The sequence below is a fragment of the Rhinopithecus bieti genome, unplaced genomic scaffold (genome assembly GCF_001698545.2).
Source record: "Rhinopithecus bieti isolate Rb0 unplaced genomic scaffold, ASM169854v2 scaffold_15850, whole genome shotgun sequence".
In the NCBI taxonomy this organism is placed as follows: domain Eukaryota; kingdom Metazoa; phylum Chordata; class Mammalia; order Primates; family Cercopithecidae; genus Rhinopithecus; species Rhinopithecus bieti.
In genome coordinates, this window is record NW_016809273.1 from 4211763 (window position 1) to 4239115 (window position 27353).

At 35.0% G+C, this 27353-nt stretch overlaps 1 protein-coding gene across 4 annotated transcripts in view; it reads right to left on the reverse strand.

Annotated features, from left to right (window-relative positions):
• Positions 1-6040: 6040 nt before the first annotated feature.
• Positions 6041-27353, reverse strand: part of GABRA1 (gamma-aminobutyric acid type A receptor subunit alpha1) — a 63445-nt gene continuing 42132 nt past the window's right edge. For 3 of the 4 annotated variants that reach the window (XM_017889040.1, XM_017889041.1, XM_017889042.1), the window contains 4 exons: positions 23978-24121; positions 14611-14763; positions 10131-10333; positions 6589-8887 (listed from right to left, as the gene is read on the reverse strand). In XM_017889040.1, the coding sequence (XP_017744529.1) occupies positions 8576-8887; positions 10131-10333; positions 14611-14763; positions 23978-24121 (812 nt within the window). In that variant the 3' untranslated portion in view covers positions 6589-8575. Of the gene's footprint in view, positions 8888-10130; positions 10334-14610; positions 14764-23977; positions 24122-27353 lie in introns of all 4 variants that reach the window. The other variant, XM_017889039.1, reaches the window with a different exon arrangement.

Consider the following 27353-nt stretch of genomic DNA (forward strand, 5'->3'; position numbering starts at 1 on the left):
AATCACTGATACATTACAGAAATTTTATGGGGACAATATCCCAAAGAAATCAGTAGCACTTCACAAATGGATAACTATTTTTTTTAAATTATTTTATACTTTAAGTTCTAGGGTACATGTGCACAATGTGCAGGTTTGTTACATAGGTATACATGTGCCTTGGTGGTTTGCTGCACCCATCAATTCATCATTTACATTAGGTATTTCTCCTAATGCTATCCCTCCTCCAGCCCCCCACCCCCCGACAGGCCCCAGTGTGTGATGTTCACCACCCTGTGCCCTAGTGTACTCATTGTTCAGTTCCCACCTATGAGTGAGAACATGCAGTGTTTGGTTTTCTGTCCTTGTGATAGTTCGCTGAGAATGATGGTTTCCAGCTTCATCCATGTTCCTGCACAGGACATGAACTCATCCTATTTTATGGCTGCATAGTATGCCATGGTGTATATGTGCCACATTTTCTTAATCCGGTCTAACACTGATGGACATTTGGGTTGATTCCAAGTCTTTGCTATTGTGAATAGTGCCACAGTAAACATACATGTGCATGTGTCTTTATAGATGCATGATTTAAAATCCCTTGGGTATATACCCAGTAATGGGATCATGGGGAAAATGGTATTTCTGGTTCTAGATCCTTGAGGAATCACCACACTGTCTTCCACAATGGTTGAACTAATTTACACTCCCACCAACAGTGTAAAAGCATTCCTATTTCCCCACATCCTCTTCAGCATCTGTTGCTTCCTGACTTTTAATGATCGCCATTCTATCAAGCAAGAGATGGTATCTCATCATGGTTTTGATTTGCATTTCTCTGATAAGCATCTTTTCATGTGTCTGTTTTCTGCATAAATGCAGAAATAAAGATGTTCTTTGAAACCAATGCAAACAAAGACACGACGTACCAGAATCTCTGGGACACATTCAAAGCAGTATGTAGAAGGAAATTTATAGCACTAAATGCCTACAAGAGAAAGCAGGAAAGATCTAAAATCGACACCCTAACATCACAATTAAAATAATTAGAGAAGCAAGAGCAAACTAATTCAAAAGCTAACAGAAGACAAGAAATAAATAAGACCAAAGCAGAACTGAAGGAGATAGACACACACACACACACACACACACACACACACACACACACAACGCTTCAAAAAAAATCAATGAATCCAGGAGCTGGTTTTTTGAAAAGATTAACGAAATTGATAGACCGCTAGCAAGACTAATAAAGAAGAAAAGAGAGAAGAATCAAATCTAGAAGAAATGGATACATTCCTGGACACATAAACACCCCAAGACTAAACCAGGAAAAGTTGGATCTCTGAATAGGCCAATAACAGGCTCTGAAATTGAGGCAATAATGAATAGCCTACCAACGAAAAAAAGTCCAGGATCAGACAGATTCACAGCCTAATTCGAACAGAGGTACAAAGAGGAGCTGGTACCACTCCTTCTGAAACTATTGCAATTAATAGAAAAGAGAGACTTCTCCCTAACTCATTTTATGAGGCCAGCATAATTCTGATACCAAAGACTGGCAGAGACACAACAGAAAAGAAAATTTTAGACCAATATCCCTGATGAACATAGATGCAAAAATCCTCAATAAAATACTGGCAAACCGAATCCAGCAGCACATCAAAAAGCTTATCCACCACGATCAATTCGGGTTCATCCCTGGGATGCAAGGCTGGTTCAATATACACAAATCAATAAATGTAATCCATCACATAAACAGAACCAAGGACAAAAGCCACATGATTGTCTCAATAGATGCAGAAAAGGCCTTAGACAAAATTCAACAGCCCTTCGTTCTAAAAACTCTCAATAAACTAGGTATTGATGGAATGTATCTCAAAATAATAAGAGCTACTTACGACAAACCCACATCCAATGTCATACTGAATGGGCAAAAACTGGAAGCATTCCCTTTGAAAACCAGCACAAGTCAAGGATGCCCTCTCTCACTACTATTCAACATAGTGTTGGAAGTTCTGGCCAGGGAAATCAGGCAAGAGAAAGAAATAAAGGGTATTAAGTTAGGAAAAGAGGAAGTCAAATTGTCTCTGTTCACAGATGACATGATTGTATATTTAGAAAATCCCATCGTCTCAGCCCAAAATCTTCTTAAGCTGATAAGCAACTTCAGCAAAGTATCAAAATACAAAATCAGTGTGCAAAAGTCACAAGCATTTCTATACACCAATAACAGACAGAGGGCCCAATCATGAGTGAACTCCCATTCACAATTGCTACAAGAGGAATTAAAATACCTAGCGAATTCAACATACAAGGGATGTGAAGCGGACCTCTTCAAGGAGAATACAAACCTCTGCCTCAACAAAATAAAAGAGGACTTAAACACTGGAAGAATTATTCCATGCTCATGGATAGAAGCATCAATATCGTGAAAATGGCCATACTGGGCCCAAGCGTAATTTGCTATATTCAATGCCATCCCATCAAGCTACATGACTGTTCTTCACAGAATAGGGCAAAAAAAAAACTTTAAACGTTCATGTGGAAACCAAAAAAGAGCCTGCATAGCCAAGACAGTTTTCCATAAGCAAAAGAACAAAGCTGGAGGCATCAATTTACCCTGACTTCAGACTATAGATAAGAGTACAGCTAACCAAATAGCATGGTACTTGTACCAAAACAGGGTTATATGGGACCAATGCGAACAGACAGAGGGCCTCAGAAATAACACCCACATCTACAACCATCTGATCGATTTGATAAATCTGACAAACACCAATGGCTGGAAAGGAATTCCTATTTTAATAAATGGTGCTGGGGGAAACTGGCCTAGCCATCTGGTTAGAAAACTGAAACTGGATCCCTTCCTTACACTTTATACAAACATCAACTCAAGATGGATTAAAGACTTAACATAAGACGTAAAACCATAAAAACTAAAGAAAACCTAGGCAATACCATTCAGGACATAGGCATGGGCAAAGGCTTCATGACTAAAACACCAAAAGCAATGGCAACAAAAGCCAGAATAGACCAACGGGATCTAATTAAAATAAATAGCTTCTGCACAGCAAAAGAAACTACCATCAGCGTGAACAGGTAACATGCAGAATGGGAGAAAATTTTTGCAATCCACCCATCTGACAAAGGGCTAATATCCAGAATCTACAAAGAACTTAAACAAATTTGCAAGAAAAAAACACACAAGCTCATCAAAAAGTGGGCAAAGGATATGAACAGACACTTCACAAATGGATCACTATTTTTAAGAAGGGCCAAGATAATGTTGAAGATGAAGCTCATAGCAGCAGACCATCTCCATCAATTTGCAAATATAAAATTTTTAATCTTGTTCATGCTCTAACTGAAGACAACTAACAATCAACAGCAGAACAAAGAGCCAACACCATAGACATTTCTACTGGTTCAACTTACACAATTTTACCTAAAATTAAAGTTGAGCAAAGTTTCCACTTACTAGGTACCAAAACTATTATGCGCAGATCAGTTGCAGACAAGAGCAAACCTTTCAGAGGAAATTTAAATAAATGTGACCAAGATCCTGAAGCATTTCTTCTAGGAATTGTAACAGAAGATGGAATGGACTCTAGCAGTACAATCCTGAAAACAATGCTACCAAGATATCGAAGTGGTCCAATCAAAGCAAAAGTGGACTGGTCAAGGGCAAAGGTCATGACAACAATTTTTTGCAACACTCAAAGCAATGTGTTTGTTGATTTTCTGGAAGGTCGAGGAATGACAACATCTGCTTATATGGGAGTATTTTGAAAAAGTTAGCCAAGACTTTTGCAGAAAAATGCCAGGAAAGCTTCACCAGAGAGTCCTTCTCCACCCCAACAATGCTGCTCGGGTCTCTCATCAAACTAGGGCAATTTTCCAAGAGTTTTGATCGGAAATCATTACAGTCCTGATTTGTCTTTCTGACATTTTTTGTTTTCTGGTCTTAACAATTTTTAAAGGACACTCATTGTCTTCAACTAATGTAAAAAACACTGCATTTACATGGTTACATTCCCAGGAGCCTCAGTTATTTAGGGATGGACTGAATGGCTGGTATCATTGCTTACAGAGGTGTCTTAAATTGAAGGAGCTTGTATTGAAAAAATAAAGTTTATATTGCTAAAGCAAAACAAAAGCTAGCTAGACTAACACTTTCATTTAAAAGTGTTAGTGTTAGTCTTCCCTCATACTACTCCCCAGGTAAGTCTCCTATACTTGCACATTTTTCAGTAATTATATGTAATACAGGAAGTGTTCTAATTTTAGATTCATTCTGAATCTCTATGAACTTTTGAGCTTTCCAAGATTATATTGTCATCTTCATCTCTGCCAAACTCAGTATCTATCCCAGTAGCTAGAGGGATCTTAGAGGTTTCAAATGTTTAGTTTGTGGTTTAATGGCTAACGACTCACAAAATTGGCATTAGATCCAAAGTCCACTCATTCATAGTCCAGGTACAGGATGGTTTCAATTTCTCTTATACTTCAAGTTTCAACTTGAACATCATTAGTTTCTACAAATCCAGTTTGCTAGCCTTATGAAAAGTGGCAAGGCACTTCTTTTACATACTGGTTAGCATCCTCTACTTTATCATAATACTTATTTTATTATGTTTGATTGTTTTCCTTCCCCAACATAACCATTATTTTTGCAAGGAAAATGGCCATATTTACATCTACATCCCCATCATCAAGTACAGTATTTAGTCTAGGGAAAATACTCAGCAAATGTTAGTAGAATTTAGTTAAATTAAATTCAATCAACATTTGAAGTTAAACTATTTTGCTGAATTGTGAGTATAATATAGTCAAGTTAGATGTTTATTATTGCTGGTCATAAGAGCTGGATAGATATCAGTAAACTCCAACAGAAGGTTATAACTAACTGGTACAATGAATTTCAAACAGATGGTCAGCAATAATGCCAAGCCCTTTCTTATTGTGATTTCTTTGAGAATTATGTGGCGAGCCTTGACATGAATTTGGTTTGATAGCCAAAATAGTCATCATTCACTGCATTCTTTTTTATGAGAACCCAGAAATCAACAAATGTGATGGTTCGGTTAGTTTATGTTGACAGTTTTATTTGAATAAATCATTCTGTTGGAGGATTTTTAATTGTGAGTTTTTATAAAGTTGTGAGTCATTACTAGGGAATATGTAGGTTTTATTTGTTAAGATACAATTTATGTTGTTCTGGCAAGACCATCATCTAAAACAGAAATTTTGTCTCATGTGGTCTGGTGTGTAGAAACCAATTATGGTTTTATGCCTATCATTGAAATGATTTTTCTATTGTCTTTTGTGTGATTGTAAGTATTTCTTTACCTTGATGTGGCTGATTATGGAAACCTTAAGGAATTTAAGTTAAAATGAAAAGTATTAATGATGTAACAACTTTGGCTACATACTGAGAGTCACCAGGACAGCTCATAAAATGACAATGATCAGATGCAACCTCAAAACAATTAAATCAGTGTCTCAGGATACAATGGAAAATGAATTTCCTATACTATCAATACATATTAGCAAATTCCATTATCATTTCAGCATTTTCATTCTCTTATGTTTATATTTCATAAATTTCAAAGTGCTACCAGTAATACCAGAAACCTGGTGTTTAATTCATTTTATATTATAAATAATTTTCTTTTTTCTTTTAATATTTTATTTAAGATTAGAGATAGAGAAAACGTACTGCCTCCTCATGTATCCATAGGGAATGTGAATTTTTCCTGTACTTTACAGTCTCACTGCAGCCTCTTTTTATTATTATTATTATTATTATTATTTATTATACTTTAAGTTCTAGGGTACATGTGCATAACGTGCAGGTTTGTTACATATGTATACTTGTGCCATGTTAATTTTTCTAAATCATAGTTTAGGATCATACTATTAATATTTTTTAGTATCTTTCTAGTGGTCTAGATTTCTACTAGCAGTTGGTACTTTTAGGTGCTTCTAATGTAAAAATGCATTAAAGCAGAGCAATGAAAAGTCCTTTCAAAACATGAAAAGAAAGTCAAGTATTCCATTTTATTATTGAGTAATGTTAGCTTTATTATTGTAGTAGAATACAGTATGACATAAAATTAAGAGCTTTTGCTAAACTCCGTAAAGCAACACATGCATCTGCCATAAACAACCTTTGATTCATGTTAGGTTTTATTGCCACTTCACTGCACTAAAGTGCAATAAACATTCAGTGTCATCTTTTAAAAAAATTTCCTGGGAGTAAACAGGAACTGTCCCCCATAAGAGTGTATCTTTATTTTCAAGGAAGACTTAACTAGTACTACATGGTTTAGCAAAGCACTGTAGAAAAGCTACATAGAATAATTTGTTTTTGATAAACTTTGCAATCATTTATACAGTAGAATACTATCCACATATACTAACAAACTGAGAAATGATAGAAATGCAGTCATTGCATAGCAGGAAGCAGACTAATAAGAAATATTCACATCTAAGGAGCAAAATACAGACCAAAAGTTAGCCATGAGAAGTCTGGAAAGTAAAATGCTCTCAATAAACACATTAGGATAACGCCGAAAAATAACAAGATAAACAGCAACACAGAAGTTAGAGCCATAATTTATTTTATTTTCTATACACAATATCTACACATGATATTGGTGGATGAAATGTCTTTGATTCAGCCTTCATTGGCCTAGCTTGTGAAATTTAGGCAGGACCAAATCAAACAATGAAGCACATGTAAAAAGAAAAGTGTGTTTAGGAAAACACGGTGTGTTTTCCTGTATCATTGGATAGCAGCTTTTTGAGAAAATCATTGCTCAAAACTTGGGTTTGGATCCCAACTGTCTTACTTGGCAATAATGCTAACAGGTTTATGCTGTAGTATTCTAAGTGTGTTTAGACCGTGACTTGTGGATTCTGAACACTAAATTTAAATATCTTTTAAACTCTATCAGACAAAAGGAGACTTCAAAAATACCTTCTGCATAAATATGTATCTCTAAAACATCTGGGCAGTAATGAAACAGGCTAGAATTTTTATAAGGAAGTATTAATGGACCTCTTTTATTTAAAGCCCTTACATAGTGTACCTACAAATATATTGCTACAGTATAAATGAAATGTAATAATATTACTCAATAAAAGCTATTTTCTGTACATTCTTTTATGTATTTTATATTTAATGCTACATATGGTACAACACTTATTGAAATAGTTGGTGTTAGCAAATATAGCATAATATACAGTTCATTTTCTAGTTCCAACTAATGCTTCCCATTTTCTTTCTATATTACAATAGCCTAAAATAGGGAAATGTATGGCATGACTTGAACAGATAGCAACTGATCACTGTATACTAGACAACAGTTTGGAAATTATAAGTTTTGTCTATGTAAGTGGACTTCATACCCATATGTTTTAAGTTCCATGTGGTTCCTACTTGCTGTTCTGTTCTTAAATGCAGGTTCTAAATGTATTTCCACAGCATTTAACAACATTCTAACAGCTAAGAGCAGTGATTCTTACACAATATTTTAAGAACACAATTTTAAAAAAGTAAAAAATGTACAATCTCATGCTGTATATTTACATATATCTTTTATATATTCTATTTTTTGTTTGCTAGTCATAAATTTCAATCTAAAGCTTTTAATGTAGTTATATAAAAGAATACATTCAACAATTCCAGAGCTTGCAAAATATTTTGCCCCTCTAAAACATCTTCATAACAAGAATTAAGTGAGTATTGGGCTCATGTGCTATCTGAAAATAGGGTGAAAAGGGAACATTTTAAAATTATTTTAGTTTAGTTTCTATTGAGTATACATGTCTGTTAAAATTATTCTTCTTTGAGTCTAGTGGTAAAAGCTCAGATGAAAGTGAAGAAACCTATTTAAAGCATTTATCTTCATTGGACTAAATGTGCTCTACAATGAGCAACCGCACCTTTGCCTATGAAAGTTACATGAATTTTAAAAGAGCGTTTTATGACAAAATAATGCGTTAGGCATTTTTTTTTTTTTTTTTCAGAGAGAAATAATGGGGATCTTCAGCTTTGGAAACAAAATGTTAAAGCTATACATCAGTTTAAAAGCAAAACAAAACACAAGCACACCATAGTGTAATAAAGACATAGATTTTTTAAAGATTTTCTTCATGAAACATTTAAAATTTATCCTTTTAAACACCTTCACATAAAATATTTTTGACATATACAGTATCTTTTTTTGAATATTTGGAAATATATATCTACAAATGACCTAGGGGTTATAGTTAAGTGTTAATTTTGTTTTTCTACTTTTTCTTGTATCTTTGAACCGTCTTGCCCCTCTTTTCTCTCTCATTCTGTCTCCTTCTGACATGACTTTACTCTTTCACTTGCTCTGTCAGAATCCTGTCTCCAAGCTGCATAGTCTGCTTTGCTCCAGACTGCCAGACAGGGGTCTCTTGTTCTTAAATGAATTATGAAAATAAGGAAACTTTCAAATTCTTTAAGACAGAGGCAATAAAGCAGATGGGAATCACTGCGTTGAGAACATAAATAAATTCCCAGTGCAGAGGACTGAACAACAGAATGTGAGTAAAAGATCTATTGATGTGGTGTGGGGGCTTTTAGCTGAGGCTCTCTGTTTAAATACGTAGCCCAGTAGACTAAGTTAAAGATTCCAAATAGCAGCGGGAAGGCTATTCTTGACAGTCGGTCAATTTTGCTGACACTGTTAAAGGTTTTCTTGGGTTCTGGTGGTTTTGTTTCGGGCTTGACCTCTTTGGGTTCTATGGTTGCACTTTTAGCAATGGTGGCTAAGCCTGGGTCACCCCTGGCCAAATTAGGGGTGTAGCTGGTTGCTGTTGGAGCATAAGTGTTGTTTTTCTTAATAAGAGGATCCTTTACTTTCTTTGGCTGTAGAAAGAAAAGAGTAATGCATTTTGTTTAGTAAACAGTGAGAAGCAAAAGTATAAGTTGCTAAGCAAGGTGGCCCTAATTTTGCAACCTAAATCTGTGCCTTATTTAAGAATTTAAAAACATAATGTATGCCTGTCTTATTACAATAAATTAAAAATGCAGACAGTATTTAATAGCCTTTTGCCATCAAGAAGTGCAGCACCTTAGATTTTATTAAATATGGTCAATTTTACCACTACAGAAGATTTTCTTATCTAATGCATTTGTGTAGCTATGGGATAAACACAGTTAAACCAATTTATTTACTGTAGAACTTCTAAGCCCCTTTAATATGCTGTGACTAGGAAATACAGTATGTAGTACTATTCAAGAGGGCATCAACATAGAACTGAATTTTCAGGGAGTATCTTAAGAAACTAATATTCGGTAGAACCAAGTTTCAGAAAAGCTGCTGTCAAGTGACTCCTTCTAGATTATTTCTAAACATCTTAAAATCTGTTTGTCTCTGTCTTTGCTCTTCATCATAGTATCCCAAAGTTTACTTGCATTTTGACATGCTTGTTCTTCAAACCCTACAAATAGAGTTATCCTCCCAAGCTGTGACATAAAATCCATACTGTGTAATAGGTTCTAATTGAGGGAAGCAACAGTATTCTCAACTTGAACATTTTCTACCATGAGGCATTTCTTGGTAATTTCTGTGTGTTATGATCCCTAAAGCATATATCTATTTTGGAAAGAGAAAATGTGCCTACCCTTGACTTTGCAGAGAACTAGGGATGGTTCATGTGGCAAACTTAATTTAATTGAGTCATTATGGTTATACATTTATGACCAAATGATTGGGCTCAGAAAATAACCAAAAGAATATAACTTTCAAGTTACAAAATTATAATGCACTTGGTAAATAAAGGATTTGAGTAAGTTTATTTGCTCCTAATATTAGGTTTATCAAAACTGTTCTCAAATCAAGAGAAACCACAGGAAAGCATATTTGACTAGAAATGTTCGCCTTACTGTCTCTCCTTTATCTCCTCCACTTTATACATCTATTCACCTGAATGACCTCTCCCTTTAGCAATAACGAAATTATCATGGCACTTAATTGTTTATGACATAAGAAAAAAAGAATCCTTATTATTCTGCATACTCCATCCAAGACCACAGACCCAAACATATCATTTCATAGGTTTAAAGAGACATAATAGTGATGTACTACAGTGACTATTAAAGCATTTACCTTTTCTGGAACCACACTTTTGCCATCCCATGCATAACCTCTCTTGGTGAAATAGTTTACTGTGGCAAACTCAATCAGAGCTGAGAACACAAAGGCATAGCACACTGCAATAAACCAATCCATAGCTGTTGCATAAGCCACCTTAGGGAGGGAGTTTCTGGCACTGATGCTTAGCGTTGTCATGGTGAGCACAGTTGTTACTCCTGTAAGGGGGGGGGGAAACCATATGTGATGCCAGTTCATACTATGAAATTTCACCATGATAGGAAAGCCTACTTGAACAAAAGGAAATCAACAGTATCATCACAGAATTTGGTTTCTAGATCATCTTATTTTGGTTTGGAATTGATGAGTCTTAATTTAACTCCAGTGTAGTCTGTGATTCATGGAATGGCAGCACTGAGGAAGATATCTTGTAGGAATAAAATTCTCTGCTATCGAGGTGCTGTTAAGAAGATAGTAAGTTCCTTTAAATTAGGAATTTGAACATGGGTGTCCTGGGTAAGGCAAGAAATAATATTCCTCACTGAACCTAGTTCTTGATATAGAAATCACAGATCTTCACTGCCTGTGATCCATAAGCAACTTCTGGATACTCAGCTCTGTTTAATATTCTATGTACCCCAAATATATAAAACAGAAAGCCAATAACTTTTTGATAATTTATAGATAATTGAACAATTTGGGGATAATTGCCACATTATTGACTCATGGTTTTACACTACCTTTCCTGATTCAAAAATAACTACACTTTTAAAGAAATTCCTAAATCTGACATATATAGAGACATGTGTGTCTCATATACATACACATATACACACACTCACATATATATACACACATATATATAATAATATAGTTTATGTAACTTGCTAGAGAATACACAGCTAAGAAGTAGCAGTACCAACATTTGAACACAATTGTTCAAATGTTACAATCTTTTTTTCTTTCTGATAAGGCTGCCTTATCTTTCCTACTCTGCAAATCCACCCGTAGTGATTAAAATGTCCTCTATTCAAAGAAGTTTTCAAGTTAGCCCATTTTGGTTTACTTGCACAATTATATAAGTTAGTATGAGAAAGATGATACCCTCTAACGTTCACTTACCAAATACTGTCAACCTACTATATGTAATGCACTATACTCAGTACAAAAGTATAATGCTGTCAGGTTCCCTTTAAACCATTTGAAAATGTTTAAAAAACAGTTCACAGTTACCCATTCAGGGTGGATCAGGCCACATATTGTAGAAATAATTCTAACCTCTTCCAGTGACTAGTCTCAGCCCTACCACTTAGCTCTATGACCTCTGCTAAGTGATTTAACTTGTAGGAATCTCTGTCCCCATATCTGTAAAAGGGATGACTTGTCTTTCATTCTCTCCAGTGTCTATACCATTGTTGAAATTCTAGGAGAAGGACATTTTTGCTCACTCACTCAAAAGACTATCATGAGGATTAAATGCAATGACATGTAAATTCAGGCTCCTGAATTTACATGTCAATATTAACTTTAGCAAATATTGGGGTAATTAAAATTCAGGGCAACCGAGTTTCAAATCCCTGTTCTGTAACTGCTGAATGACCTTGAGAAAATTGCCTTAAAATCCTGAGCTGCTGGGGTTTATCAAATTTTTTTCTTGTAAGTTGATTTAATAAGTTTAACTCGGAGGGCTACTATGAATATGAAGTAAGGTAATGCAATGAAGTGTTTAGCACTTAGCCTGATAATAAGGGCAAAACTAATGACTATTATAATTGACAACTTTAGTCTTTTTTGATAAATCTCTGCTACAATAAATTCAATTTTTTCAAATAAATTTCGTTTATGTAGTCAGCTGTCAGAAGTAATGTGGGAATGGGTATTTTTAAACCAAATGTGTCCATAAATTAAGAGCAGTTAAGAAGATTAACACAAAGATACAATTTGTGCCATAGGAAAATACAATTCCTGCTATAGGAAAAGAGAAAGAATATAGATTTGTTGAACAGTTTTAAGTTTCAAGTACCGAACCTGACAATGTATATATTTTATTTTAGTTGTCTCACTTTTAAAAAAACAGCATTACTTTACTTTCCTTGTACTTTGATTTAACAGACAACTGAAGCTCCATAAGAGGAAGTAAATTTGCCAATGCCATACAGCTGGTAGGTGGTGAGACTGAATCTCAAACTTGGATGTATTTGGCAGCAAAATTAAGTGACCACATTGCCTTCAAATGAGAGACAGCATGGAAAACCAAGAATATGGTCTTTTAAGGCGTAAGATAGACGGCAACCTTGTTTCATTCTGGATGTCTTTTAATAAATGGTTATACTAACAAGTACAACTTTTGCTTGGTTGGTTCTTTTTTTCTTTTTAAATCTACATGATCCTTCTAGGCATCTCACAGAGCTCAGGAAAAAAAATGTGCTCAGTTCAAACTAAAAAGCATAGAAACGTGTACAAAATAAATGTTAAAAGGTGAAAAGTCTAGAAAATTGTATTCGTGACTCTAGTGAACTTAAAATATTAGAAACAGAAAACTTGAAACACAAAAATACTTGTCACAACTAAGTTTACGAACATATAGTTATGTTCATCAAAGGCCATGAGTCTGTTGAGGTATAAGATTGCTGAAATTCTACTCAAAAGAGTAGAATTTGTTGGTGTGGGAAGGGGAATATCACCTTTTAAAATAACCTTTTTCAATATAGTGTTGTACTCAGACTACAAAACTAAAATAAAACAAAACATAAATATGTCCTGCGTTTATTTTTTTTAATTTCCTAGTGAGAAAAAGGCATACTCACACAGATATAAGCATCTTAACAAGACTTAGTCTTCAGCGACTTCATTGCTAGTTCATATTGACACGTGGTAATGGGAAAGAATGAGTATGCAATGAACTGTTCTTTTGTTCTGCAGCTGCAATTATTCTGAATATTAATTTAGCTATATGCTTAGGCTATTGTCAGAGCAATGACTTGGTGTTTGCCAATCTAGAAGCATATTGCCAAGTTCAGAAGAAAATACACGTTTCTGGTACTTGTAGCAGAGTCCCGTTTTTTTTTCTGAGATAACTGATTTTTCATACACTACATATTATTGAAAGATGATATCATAGGAATTTCTTCAGGTGAATAATCCTCAGTTTAGAGTATAAGCTTCTTAAGGCTTTTATCCTTTAGCACAGCTCTTAAAAACAGCAGGTGCCTAGTTGATATTTGTGGAATGAACCTTGATAATTGCACCTTTAACCAATAAATATGTAGTTGTGATTTCCAAATGAAGTTAACCACAACACTCCCATTTCAATTATTTTCATTGCAGCAGGATAGCTCAGAGGTGATGACACAGCATTGTTATTAGGCGAACACACTCCAGAGCTAAATGCTAGGGTCTTAGTCCTAGCTCCATCTAATAGCTCCTAACTATGGGCAGATTACTTAATCTGTTGTTTCTTAGATTTCACTTTTAAAACCAGAAATAATAACGGCAGATAGAATTTGTTTTATGGTTAAGTAACATAGGCTAATCATATAGAATAGTGCCTAGTATAAAAGCATTTGATTTTATGATTATTCAATTTTAAGCTTCAGAATGCAATTTTTGTAAGGAGAGGGGTGGTTTGTCTGCAGTTCACTACTGCATTCTGTGTCTAGAAGATATTGTATTGGAATCTCTCATTTTTATCAGCCTGTAAAATACAGTTGAGATAGTATACTGGGATATAGGCAGGAAATACCTTTTCATATCAAATGCACACTCTAAAATAATACATAAGGAAATAAGCTTTCATATTAGTAAAAGAGTGTTTATCCTTTAAACAATATCCAATTATATTTCTTAACTTGAAGCATGTAGGTCGTTAAAAATATCATAATAGAAAAAATGAATGCATGTAACTCTACAGAAGTGCACACATCAGGTAAAGTGACATATTCCCATACTGATAAGATGGTCATTAATTAGCTCTCCCTACTTAAAGAAACCCTGCTTTTTATGAACATAAACAAGTAGTTCTGCTGATATTTTCTAAGCTTCTCAAACAACTCAGTGATTCATGTTATATATTCTAAATACATTATTTAAATATTAAGTTTTATTTATGTATTTTAATATTATGCATTTTGTGCCTGATTCATTTCATTTTTATCTCAAAATATCAAATATCAAAGAGGTATAAAGCAGTAGCCACACAACCTGAATTGCAGGAGGGTCTTATTGTTTCTCTTTTTGCTTTACAGTTTCTCAGTTAAAAATCTTAGAATTGTTCATTAATACCATCTATTCATAAACACTAAAACAGCATGCTAGTTAAATTAAGGTTTTTTTAAAAAAACCACATACCATAATGAGAGTGGCAATTTCTTGAACCTTTCTGTTGTATGAACTTCATATTTGAATGTATAATTTTTTTTAAATTTCAGATTAAACAGATATGACATACCTTGTCCTCCATACCCTTCCTTGGGTATGTATCTTGATTGGCACTTACCAAAGACAGTTCTTGCTGGTACAGACTCTCTGTTGAGCCAGAAGGACACTTGTGAGAGAATCACTGTCATTATGCATGGCAGGTATGTTTGAATAACAAAGTAGCCAATCTTTCTCTTCAAGTGGAAATGAGTGGTCATAACAACATATTCTCCTGAGAAGTAAAACAGACAAGAAAGATGAGCAATTTGACCTTGGAAAAAAGTAATCTCTGAGATTTACTATAAGTACCAAACATCTGAGAGTTAGACACATCCTTTCTCCATGTGACATCCAGTTCTTGGAGAAAAAAGTTTTTATCCGGAAAATAAAAGAAACTACTTAACACACAGGAAAATGACTTGAGGTGCCAGAGTCTTTAAAGATATTCTTACCTCTTAATTCAAATACATCACATATTGAAGGAACAAACTTGAGTTTATATTTAAGGACTGGCTTTCCAATCCTTAAACTGACGGAGAAGGCAAAATGCTAAACCCTGTGACATAGACCAATGGGTCAGAAACAGATCAGATCTCCGGTGTGTCCACTACAGAGCAGATCCACAATACCTACTGAAGAAGCTTTTGTGTGTATGTCAGGACAGTTTAATTTTAGCTCCAGCACTGCATTAAGTATCTCTTTGACATCAGATGAGTAATTTAGCATGGTCTGATCTACAAAATAAGGAGAGTGGGCTAGAACCTTTTGTTTCTCAGAATTTATTTTCCAGGATCACCTGGGAAACTTTTGAAGAATGCAGTTCTTCAAATCCCAACTAGATTTACAAACCGGTTTTGAATGGCCAGGAAAATCTGTATATTTATAACCAGCTTTTGAGTTTGTCCCAGTTCCTAGACTGATGTGGGAAACAGTGGTCTAGTTAGGTGCTCTCCAAGGTCCTAAATACTCCAAATTCTGACTTCAGTTAGAGGTATAAAGCAGTAGCCACACAACCCGAATTGCAGGAGGGTCTTATTGTTTCTCTTTTTGCTTTACACTTTCTCAGTTAAAAATCTTAGAATTGTTTAGCCTTATTCACTCAGAATATAGGGTTAATTATCTGTGGATGGATAGGAGAGAAACAGATGTGTTATGGCTAAGAAAGCCATAACTCTTTAGAACTCACCTTTCTCCTTCCTTTCTTCTCCAAACTTCTCCCTACTTGACCTAACATTTTTATCTCACCCTATGTGCCTCTGACCTCAGTCCCTATCATGTGACTACCACTGTTCAGAACCTGTTAATCTTTATAATTAAAGCCCTTTTCTCAGTCTTGGAGCTGGAGCTGGCTACACACCTTCTTCACAGTTTTAAGATTTCTATTTTCATTTTATATCTCATTTTTAATCTATTTTGCTCACTCATTGATTATTTCAATAAAAATTATTTATCAAATTCTTTATATCTGTTGGGCCACTCTTCTCATTTTTCTTCAAAGTAAGAGTAGGGATTCCTGAAGAAAATAAGGTATAATTCTGCCCTCAACTCTCTTCCTTACTTTCTCTTGTCTGTAACAAGGAGTTACCCCTGCTTCTAGTGTCATCTTTATCTAGACGTGCAGATGGCTACAAAATTTACATCTGTAAGTGACCACATCTTCAAAATAACTAACAGTTATTCTGTATTCCCAAAACTAGACTAGACAATATCTCATACCACAGATGCTGGTTTTTCACTGACACCACCAATTAGATTTGTCCAAAACTCTCATAGCTAACTTTTTCCGCAAAAGAATGACCAGCATGCAGCAATGCTGCTTCTTCACTGAGATTCTTTCTTAACTAGTGGCACTATCATTGGTCATTTCACTCAAGCTACAAACCAGGAATTAATCACTGGATGTTAGACAGTGCTATGGAAAGAGAGAGGAAGGAGTCAGCTGATCATCACAATTTCAGTTTCACCTGGGCATCATCACTGCTTCTATCTTTTCTGACCTCATGGTCACTGTGCTTATTTCCCTTGTAGACTGCATCTTTTTTGCCTCCAGTCCTTCGTGTCTTCTTTGTTTCTTGTTGGCTCTAGTCACATCCTAACTCCAATTTTTCCTAAATTTTGATGTAGAGTGATCTTTTACATGTGCGATTCTGCCACTCTTTTTTTTAACTTAAAATATCTTAATGGAGTCCAACTAGCAACATTAGGCTTTCTCAACCTCAGCACTATTGACGATTTTGAACAGAAAATCATTTATTGAAGGTGGCTGTCCTATTCATTGTAGAATGTTTAGCAGCATTCCGGGATTCTACACACTAGAGGCCAGTAGCAAACAGTTGCCCCTCTCTTGTGTGACAGTATAAACTGACTCCAGTTCTACAAAGTAACAAGCAAACTTCCTAATCTGTGTTTAAGACTATGCATAGCATAGCTCTAATATGCATTGAATTCTCTTGTCTCTTCAAACACTTCAACATCTCAATATATTGGCCTACAAAACTCTACTTATCTTCTGCAGCTGAATATTTTGCTCGTCTATAGGCTGGTTCCAGCCCAAGTACCAAGTCCTCAGTGGAATAGAAATTATTGTCTTATAAAAGAAAATGTATTAGTTTTTGGAAGCAAATGAATTTGACTTCAAAACCCAGCTCTGCTATTTTCCTGCTGTGTAGCTTTTGGTAACTCACTTAAACTCTCTTATCCTTAGTTTTCTTGTTTACAAAATAGTCAGAAGCACAATATTGGGATAAAAAAGAATAAAGGTTCTAATTAAGATGATACCATGTAACCATGTTAAAATGTTTAAAAAAAAATTTTTTTAGTTTGTTTCTCCGTTTTCTTCACATTTCTCCTCAATCAGAATTTGTAGAAGTGTTGGTAGAATAACATATCCTGCTTTCTCTAGCAGGAAGTTATCTATGTACTTATGCCTGATCTCATTATTAATTGTTATTGATAATAGCACCTGCCCTTTACTGCACACTTACTGTGTTCAACTTTACAACTCTTGTTTATATTTATAATATCTCATACTTTGCATTTTAGTTATTTAACTGCACATACCCCTCCCACCAAACTGAAAGCTAATTAAAGAGAATAATAGTTATTTGGTTATGTAGCATGACCAGCCATATCCTCAGCATTTAATACCTGCCTATAGTGAAAATGGATGCACTGAGGCTTACAGTCACTCAATCAAAACAAAATGCACAAGCATCTTTCTTTTAAAGGACAAATGGAATGTTACCAGATTAATTTCTTATTATTTTCTGTGTGTTCTTCTAGTGATACCTTTAAGGTCATTTGAAAAGAAAGAAGTGATCCAGATTTTAGAAAAATGTAGACAAACAATTTTCCCAAACACTACTGAAATATAGTCCTGTGTGGACATACCCATGCTACACTTCACCATCTCAGGGGCGTGCATTATTATTCCTAACAATTCATTCGACTGCAGCCTGCAAAATGTCACCAGCTCAAAGAAAAAAAATTCATCTTTATATAATGTCGGAAAAATGAGTGTGTGTATACATTCCATTATCTTTTGTTGTTCTCAACATGACATTTTTGCAAAGATCCTGAAAAGAATATAATTTTTTGAGATCTGAAGAGCCATTATTTGACATTATATTTGTTTTATAAACAACTTTTTCCCTAACAGATTACAGGATAAATAGAAGAAATTCCAATGTCTTGAAACCTTTTCCTAAATTAAATACAATTTTAAGAGTGTTGGCACAAAACTTTCAAATAAGGAAGAAAAGGGAAGCAATATCAGAATCACATTGTAATAGCTTTAAAATGAAAGAAAAACACAACAAAAACAAAAAAACCAGTCACCTAAATTGGATTGAAATAATATGTCTAGACATCAAGTGCTTATGCACAAAGCATGTCAAATTATTTTCCTCTAATTCAACAGTCTAGGAGAATTGTAATTCAAATATTCTTGCAGTTTATTTAACCCTGAAGGAAGCTTTTAAATTAGATGTGACAATATTTCTGATACATTGCAATACAAAATTAAGGAGAGTGGAAGAAAGGAAACTAATATAATTTTCCAAAACAGCATTAAAGGTTTGTTTAGACCTGGATTTCAATCTTTGCTTTCTCAAATATTAGTTACTTGAAGGTAAATACCTTATGTGGGTTCATTTGGCTTCCGTTTCCTGATTTGTCCAATTAATATAATAGTATTTAACTTAACTGTCTCCTAGGATGATGTGAAGATAAAATTACGTAATATGAGTGAAAGTACTTTTTAAAAATTTGATTTCTATGGAGATTTACAGCATGAAGATTAAAAACACAGACATGTATTCTCTCTCTAGCTCAGAGAATCAACCACTTGGTCATTCAACAAAATTGTATTGAACATTGATTCTTTGTGAAGCTGTCATTTTCCTTCCAAGTATTCTAAACTTGATATTATCTATGGATACTAATACTGCAAAATGATTTTTCTATCAAGAACGTTATTGAGAAAGTGGTAGTTATGTTTTTTAATTGCTTCAGAGATTCTAAATAGAGATAAGGGGACACTGATTATAGCTCTCCATCATTTAGCCTTGCTGGGGCCATGTCCTCATTTGAAATATAAATGATTTGACCAAATGACCACAGAAGTCCTTCCCCCGCCCCCCTGCCAGAACTTGCATTCTATAGTTATAATTATTTCTCTGGAGACCATGTACTAGTCTTTATAAATGGAAGCCCCTTGACGCTTTGGATGAATGCTGATCACCATTGTTACTCCTTAGTCAAAGGAGACAGTTGCTTTTCTTATTATCTTGACCCTTCAGGATCATCATCATATCAACTCATGCAGAGAAGACTCTGTGTCCAAAAAAGAGAATCCTACAATGTTTCTTAGTCATCTCTTTTAAGGATTAACAATAGTCATTCACAAGAAACTTTCTTTTTCACCAAACTTACCAAATTTTCGTATAATCAAATTTATTTAGGTAAATATGGAGAACTTGCAGTCATCATTGTGTGTTTTTAAAACATTGCATGGTATTACATTATTATTGTTTTCTGGACACTGATATTATGCTTCACGACCAATTTAATTATTTTATTTTTCTTTATAAGTTATGTTTCATGTCCTTAAGTCACTGTAGTAATTTTTGCATGGGCTCTCCTTAAAGAATTACTTAGAAAGGATAATGTGGTGAGAGTGGGAAGAAGCAAGGGGTTATGCCACCCTCAACACATCAAGTAGAAATGACTTCTTCTTCCTTTATGCCATCATGTAGTTCCCTTATACTAGCTTTATTATTATTATTATTATTATTATTATTATTATTATTATTTTGAGACAGAGTCTCACTCTGTCACCCACGTTGGAGTGCAGTGGTGCAATCTCGGCTCAGTGCAGCTTCTACCTCCCTGGGTTCATGTGATCCTCACACCTTAGCCTCCCAAGTGGCTGGGACTACAGACATGCAACACCATAGTCAGATAATTTTTTAGTTTTTTGTAGAGATGGGATTTCTCCATATTGCCCAGGCTGGTTTGGAACACCTGGGCTCAAGTGATCTGATCTGCCTGTCTCAGCCTCCCAAAGTGCTGAGATTACAGGCATGAGTCACTGCACCCAGCCCTACTCTTATTATTAATAGTAATATCGGACACTTAGTGCATACATTTTACAAAACAGATACTCTTCTAGGCTGTTTACATATATTTCCTTATTTCCATCTCACAATAGCTCATGAAAAAGATATATACAAAAAAAACACAGAAAAATTAAAAGACTTGTCAAAAGTCACACAGTAAATAAGTTGCAAAACCAGCATTGAAACCTTTGTAGTAGAACTTCAGGGTTCATACTCTTAACAAATATGCTTCCACATCTTATGTGTCTCTGATGCTTGTTATTGGAATGATAAGTAGTTGAGAGTATATACCCTGCAGGTCAACAACCCAGGTTCAAATCCTAGTTCTGCCACTTCCTAGCTGTGTGACCTTGGAATAATGTTTAAACTCTGGGCCTCCATATATCCCATCTGTAAAATGGGGATAATAATATTACCTAAATTCTAGGATTTTTGTGAGTATTGGATATGAAGAATAGAACAATGCCAATGCATGTTAGCTGTTTATCTCACTCAACTAAGAGCTTCTGAAGGGCAGGGGTTTTGTGCCTTTCATCTCTCTTCTTCAAGCCCAGTCACTGTGTCAGGCAGAGTAAACGAACAAGCAATTTAAGGAATACATGGACAAACAAATGAATAATAAAGACACATTGGATTTGAAAACCAACTGGATCATCTTTCCCGTTTGCCTATTTCTCTGCCATATACTCTGTCAAATAGGATTTTTCTGCCAGGTGAGTAAGTGCACTTAAAACTAAGGCTCTAACTAAATATTCTTTTCCTAAATTTAATGGCAGAATCCAAGGAAGAAATTGTACCTCTAATGTATTTGTACTGAACTAGAAATTCAAATATTGTGCTAGGATTTCCATCTTTTTCCCTCTTATGTTAATGAAGTGATTTAGAAAATATTTTGACCTCAAAGAGGTCAGTAGGATTGTATGTTTGTTTTCACATGTGTTGGTGGCAGGCAAAAAGGACAGCACTTTATAAACTACCAAGGGACTGACTGATTCTCTCTCCAGGGAGAATTTTAAAGTAGAAGAAGATGCCTTTTATTTAGTTATTCTCAATGTGTGTGTTCTCTCTCACCATCATTCTCTAGTCTTCTGGCAGAAACAGGGAGGTAATGGTACTCAAGGTCATTTATTTTAATGCTTTCAGGGTTCTACAAAGAGATGTAAAATACAGCACTGCAGACCTTACACAAAGGTCTCTGTTTCTTTCTATTGAAATCTATCAAGGTGGATTCTTGGTGAGCTAAAGTGGCCCCAGAGGAAGTGTAATACAGTGTGTTATTGTGGAGTTGAAACATACATCAAACTGAGCTTCCATTTGAGAATTTGTTCATTATTCTCCTTACCCACCAATATTCACTATGTGGTGACAGGAAAAAATTTTTATTTTATGTAGGTGAACTTACTGCTCTAGCACAGAATGATTACTTCTAATGGACCCAGCCTATGAGGTCTACCCTCATAGGTGGCAATGGGTTGGGCCACTGTCTCTCATTCTATTGAATGGCTGCATTTTTTTTCTGAGTATCCAGAATGTAGATAGGTTGAATCCTTTGAAAGCCTAAGGTGAGGAAGGCCTCCATTATTTTGTCTAAGCCTCTAATTTTGAACACATGGGATCTCAGGCATTAAAAGGGCTATAGTAACATGACTAAGGTTGTTAAAGCTAAAACTAGAGTAGGAATATTTCCTCCTCTAAGCAACCTTTGAGACTTCATACATATTTGCACTTTGGCTTGCATACTACTGCATTTGAATTGTTTCCCAACATTCTCCAACTTCCTTTCTAACAAAAATAGATGGAGAGTTCCTTGAGGAAAATTTACGTGTGCATTATGTGATCTGCCTGGATCCTAGAGAGTGATTGTTTACCCCCCAATATATTCCAACTAACAAAATGAAAAGGCAACCCCTGCAACAATCCTTCCTAGATCGTCTTAGGCTGGATTCACTTTTTATTCATTAATTCAAAATATTTGTTCAATGCCTCCTATGTCTCAACTACTACAGAATATAATAGGGATACAGAAGACAGATGTGGTCTCTTCCATCACAAAAAAAAAAAAAAAAAAAAAAAAAAAAAAAAAAAAAAAAAAAAAAAAAAAAATGCTAATCACAGCACTTAAACTACCAATTTTGATAATTATAGTTTATGTGTTCAACTTCCCTTAGACCTCAAGTTCCATGACAGCAAGATCTGAGCTTGTCTATCATTTAGTCTGTAGTGACTGCCATTATATCCAGCTTATAATGACATTCAAGTTTTAAAAAGTAAACACAGAACACAGTTTATTTTCCTATCTTTTCCAACATAATATGTTGTAAGAAGGAAAAATCTTGAGCATTTTTCATGTTTTGGGATATTTCAGGACTACAGCAATAGCTCTTACCATTTTGAGTACCTACTGTATAACACTCTGCAATATTTTATATTATTTCATCTTTAATGCAAAATACAGGACTATCATTAGTTAGGCAATACTAGAGTTTCCAAGTGAACAAATGACTTGCCCAAAGTCACAAGGCTTCTAAGCGACAGGACCAGGACTTGAGTTCACATCTTCCTCACTACAAAGCCTATGACCTTTCCACTATGTCACTTGGATTTGAAATAAGAAAAAAAGAAAAACAGTCTCCATTTTTTAAAAAATAAAAGACATAAACATTTAAGCTTCTAGGCTAGCAATGGGGGCTTTAAAACAAGCAAAAGACAGATCCTGTTAATCAGAACTTATCTAATAATCACAGTAAGAGAGGTTGACCTATTATTTGAATGTATTATGCTTGTGAGGCTCCAAATATAAAGCCTGAAATCAGAGGAAGAAGTTTTTTAGCGCCACTCCTCTTATTTATTACTACATCACGTTTCCTTAGAAATCACAAATGACAGTGAATAAAATCCACTTAAATTTTGAAAGACATAATTTTGAAAAAGTAATTGTGGACACTTGTTAAAGCTTTCAGTAAATAATAAGCTTTGTGGGACATATATTTTTCTAATTGTTTGAGTTCAGCTTTTATTTACAATTATCTGGTCTAATGATCACATTTCAGATAGCACAAAATGGATACTTGAATAACAAAACTATTATCTTATTGTTTGAAACAACATTAAAGATGTAGGTCCAGCTTTTCCATAGTGTCTGGTCTAGTTTTGAGTATAGAATTAGTAAATCAGTTACTACACTAAAAAGGATGGCATGCCATCTACTTTTAATTCCTACATGGAGTGATCAATAATGTGGTTATGACTCTGTTGGCTTTAGCTGTGGAAGATGCTTGGTTAGAGATACAAATGAAATTGTAGAAGGATTGGCTTTTTGATGTCCTACGTGTAATAATCACCGCTACAAATTTGGCTAAATTCATTAACTAATGGTAATAAATGGAGCCTAGACTATATAAATAGTTATTTATGAAAAGCTGTTTATGTGTCAGGAATTGTGATAAGTGCTCTCTGTGAATTTAATGTATTTCTTGAACCATCCTGCAAGGGGACTACAAACAACTGACAAGGTCAGGGAGTAAGGATTTAATCCAGATGTTCATCTCTAAGAGTTCACATAGCTACCTGCTGTGCTACAGTAATCACATGTAACCAATTTCTCAATTTGCAAACAAACAAACAAACAGAAACAGAGGTCAAGAGGCATGAAATGACATGTCCAAGGTCACAGGTCTACCAAGTTTACATTAGTTCCCAGCTCAATGGATGCCCAATTTAGTGAAATGTTCTCTCTCCTAGACTTGTGTTACTGAATGACTTATTGAGTTCTCACAAAATATTTTTCTGCTTCTTCCTCCATGTCTGAAGTAACAAAATCATACTTACCTGTACTTGACTGGACAATTCCAGAGTCTACTGTTTGTCCAAGAAGATCATACTGGTTTAGACGTGATCCATCTTCTGCTACAACCACTGAGCGTGCTGGCTCTCTGGTCCATTCATAAACAACTTCTGCTCTTGTATAAGCATCTAAAAGGAAACAGTAGAAAATGACCCATATATTTTACCACTTCAATTCTCTTATTTAGTTAGTACCTTTTATCAGCTTCATATTTTCTATATCGTAGTTCCAGAGGGCAGGCTAGGGAAGAAGAGCTCACATCTCTTAATTTACAAAAACTAAAACACATTTTCAGATTTCTTTTTTTAGTCATTTATTCACTCTTCCAGCAAATTGTTATAAGGATCTACAAAGGACAAAATACTGTGCTGGGGATACAGTAGCGAACATTAGAAAAAAAGTTCTTTATCTTATGGAATATGCATTTGTAGCAGTGGGGACAATACAAGCGTATGTAATTTCAAGTAGAGATAAGTGTGATAGAGTGATACACAACCAAGTGAAAGGATAGAGAATGAAGGGATGGAGACTTATCCTAAGTAAGGTAAGGGGCTCAGACAGAGTCATCTCAGAGGAAGTGACATTTATACAAATATAGGGCAGATACATGTGAAAATCTTGGGGAAGAGTTTGCCCAACAGACAAACTAACAAGCTGCTGCTGCTGCTGCTGCTGCTGCTTCTTCTTCTTCTTCTTCTTCTTCTTCTTCTTCTTCTTCTTCTTCTTCTTCTTCTTCTTCTTCTTCTTCTTCTTCTTTTTCTTCTTCTTCCCCTTCCCCTTCCCCTTCCCCTTCCCCTTCTCCTTCTCCTTCTCCTTCTCCTCCTCCCACTCCCTCTTCCACTCCTTCTCCCTCTTCCACTCCCCTTCCTTCTCCTTCTCTCCTTCTCCATTTATTTATTTATTTATTTATTTATTTATTGATGGAGTTTCACTCTTGTCACCCAGGCTGGAGTGCAGCGGCATCATCTTGACTCACTGCAATTTCCACCTCCCTGGTTCAAGCAATCCTCCTGTCTCAGCCTCACAAGTGTTTTCTTCTATTGCAGATAAAAGCCTGACTAGTTTGAGGAAGACCAGTTTGACTAGAGTGAAGCATATGAGAGATGAAATGAGGTTAGAGGCAGTAGCTTTGGTCCAAATTATTGTTAAGCCAGGAAAAGGTCATGATAAATGCAAAGATCATGATAAATGTAAAAATCACTGGATATTTTCCTGCATGTACATTAGCAAGTCTCAGTTTACTCTCCTCTTTTCTATTGATTATCGTTCTTACAGATATTTTCCATGATGGTGAGTTACATTCTATAGCTCTTCTTCTCAATCATTTTTATTTGCCATGTCACTTAGAACTTGGCCATCTCCTAATGAGAGGTTAGGTCATAATTCTGATAGATAATTTACACAGTTTGGAGGGAGAGATTTTATAGAGTTAGAGAGAAAGAGAAGAAGGAATTCCATACCTTTTCTGATTTCTAGTCCTATAACACCCACTTCGTATAGGTTGGAATGATAGTACATACTCTCTTCTATTTAGATACAGAATGAGGTTTAAAACTTAAGAAAATATCACATTAGAAAAGCAAGCTGTTTCCAGTGTTTTGAGGGGAGGCATCATAGTAAGTGTTGGCCTATGATAAGAGCTTGACTCGTTGGCCAACAGCCAACTTCTCCATTAGGCACAGGGCCCAAGGTCCTCAATACTTTTAGGAGACCACAAAAATATTTTAATTTATTTTGAAATCCAAAGATAAAGTGAATATAATATAATCTGGATTATATTCATTTTTGTAGCAACTCAGTCGTGAAATAATTTTAATTTTCTTCCTGGAGGAATGGCCTCCAAAGGCACAAGTGCCTATGGCTCATAAAAGTCATAATGCACCTCTGTTTGACCCAATCCCCACTTAAATAACCAGGTTTTTGTGTTCTGTCCAATACACTTTTTCCCCAGATAAAATATTATGGGGTGTAAGGCTTCCTGAAAAAAGATGTGAGCCATGCCTCTCAGTCCCGAAAACAAAGCTTCTAATGTGATTACTTTTCGCTGAGGTGAGCGATGCAGAAAAATGTAGCCAGTGTTCCCTGATTTTACAAGGGTAGCCTGCCAGTTCCAACATCATTTCTGCATCAATTTATAATCAGATGGTTTTTAAAAACAAAATTTTCCACAAGTTTAAGAGAATGAACTAAAACTTAATTTAGTGGTTCATGGGACATGTAAAAGTACGACATGAATAATTTGAATTTGTCTTTGCTTTTCCTTTTTAATTGTGGTTATCCTTATAGTCTTAAAAATGAAAGCATTTCAGCATTGTGTATAGTAGGAGTACTGCGTCTATTAGGAGGGCTGTAAAATGTGATTTACAAATCTCTTAGAAGCAGGGAGAGCACAGTAGTTTGAGAAGGACTGTATTGCTTACAATTTGTAGATAACCACATTCAGTAATTTTTTAATATGATAAATAATTGTTTTTTAATGGAAGTGTCTTACCTAAGAAGACATAATGAGTTTATGGTAATATGGAATGATTGAATGTTCGATTTGCAAATGCCTCAAAAGTCATAGAGTTTAATTGCTTTTTACAGATGGTAAACTGAGGCAAAAAATAAAATTACTTGTTTAAAGAGACATTACTAATAACTGGGAAAACCAAGATAAAGACTTAGGATGCCATTCATTTGACTTTATTGTGTTTTGTAAGTATTTTTCTAGGCAAAACTGTATATTAGATAGATTCTCATAAGCCAAGCAAGATACTTGGTGGTCATGCAATTATTGATGAAACCAATTCTAGATCTTGTGTCATTTCACAGCAAACTAAAACTCTTGCTTTTATATTGCACTGCCGTTAGCAACAATGTCTGCACCCTATCTTTTTATCCTCTGTCATGTGTTGTTACTGAGCTGCTAATATAGTTGTAGAGGGGGAAAAATGTGTTACCACTGCCTTTTATTTTATATAATTTTGGTGTCTCATTTCTTGCAACTTCATAGAAGCACCATTGCATATGAAAATGTGTAGGCCATCTAATACAAGCATGACATCATTGTGAAGGTGCAGATGACTCATTATCCATGTCTCTCCATGAGAACCTTTCAAAATGAAGGGGAGATTCACATGATGCAAGTTGGTATTTTAAGATGGAGAATACAGATATACTTAAGGCCTTAGCAAAGATGATATATCCTATTGTTTCCTTAAATTTTAGTAACCAGAAAGTAGTTCCTATGAAAATGTACTCAACTGGAGACAATAGCATAAGAAAAGTGAGGTTAAAAGAGTCTTCAGTTACTTAGCCAAAATTGTAAGTTACAATTTCAAAAAAATTATATTGCCCCAAAACAGTTTTAAAATAAGA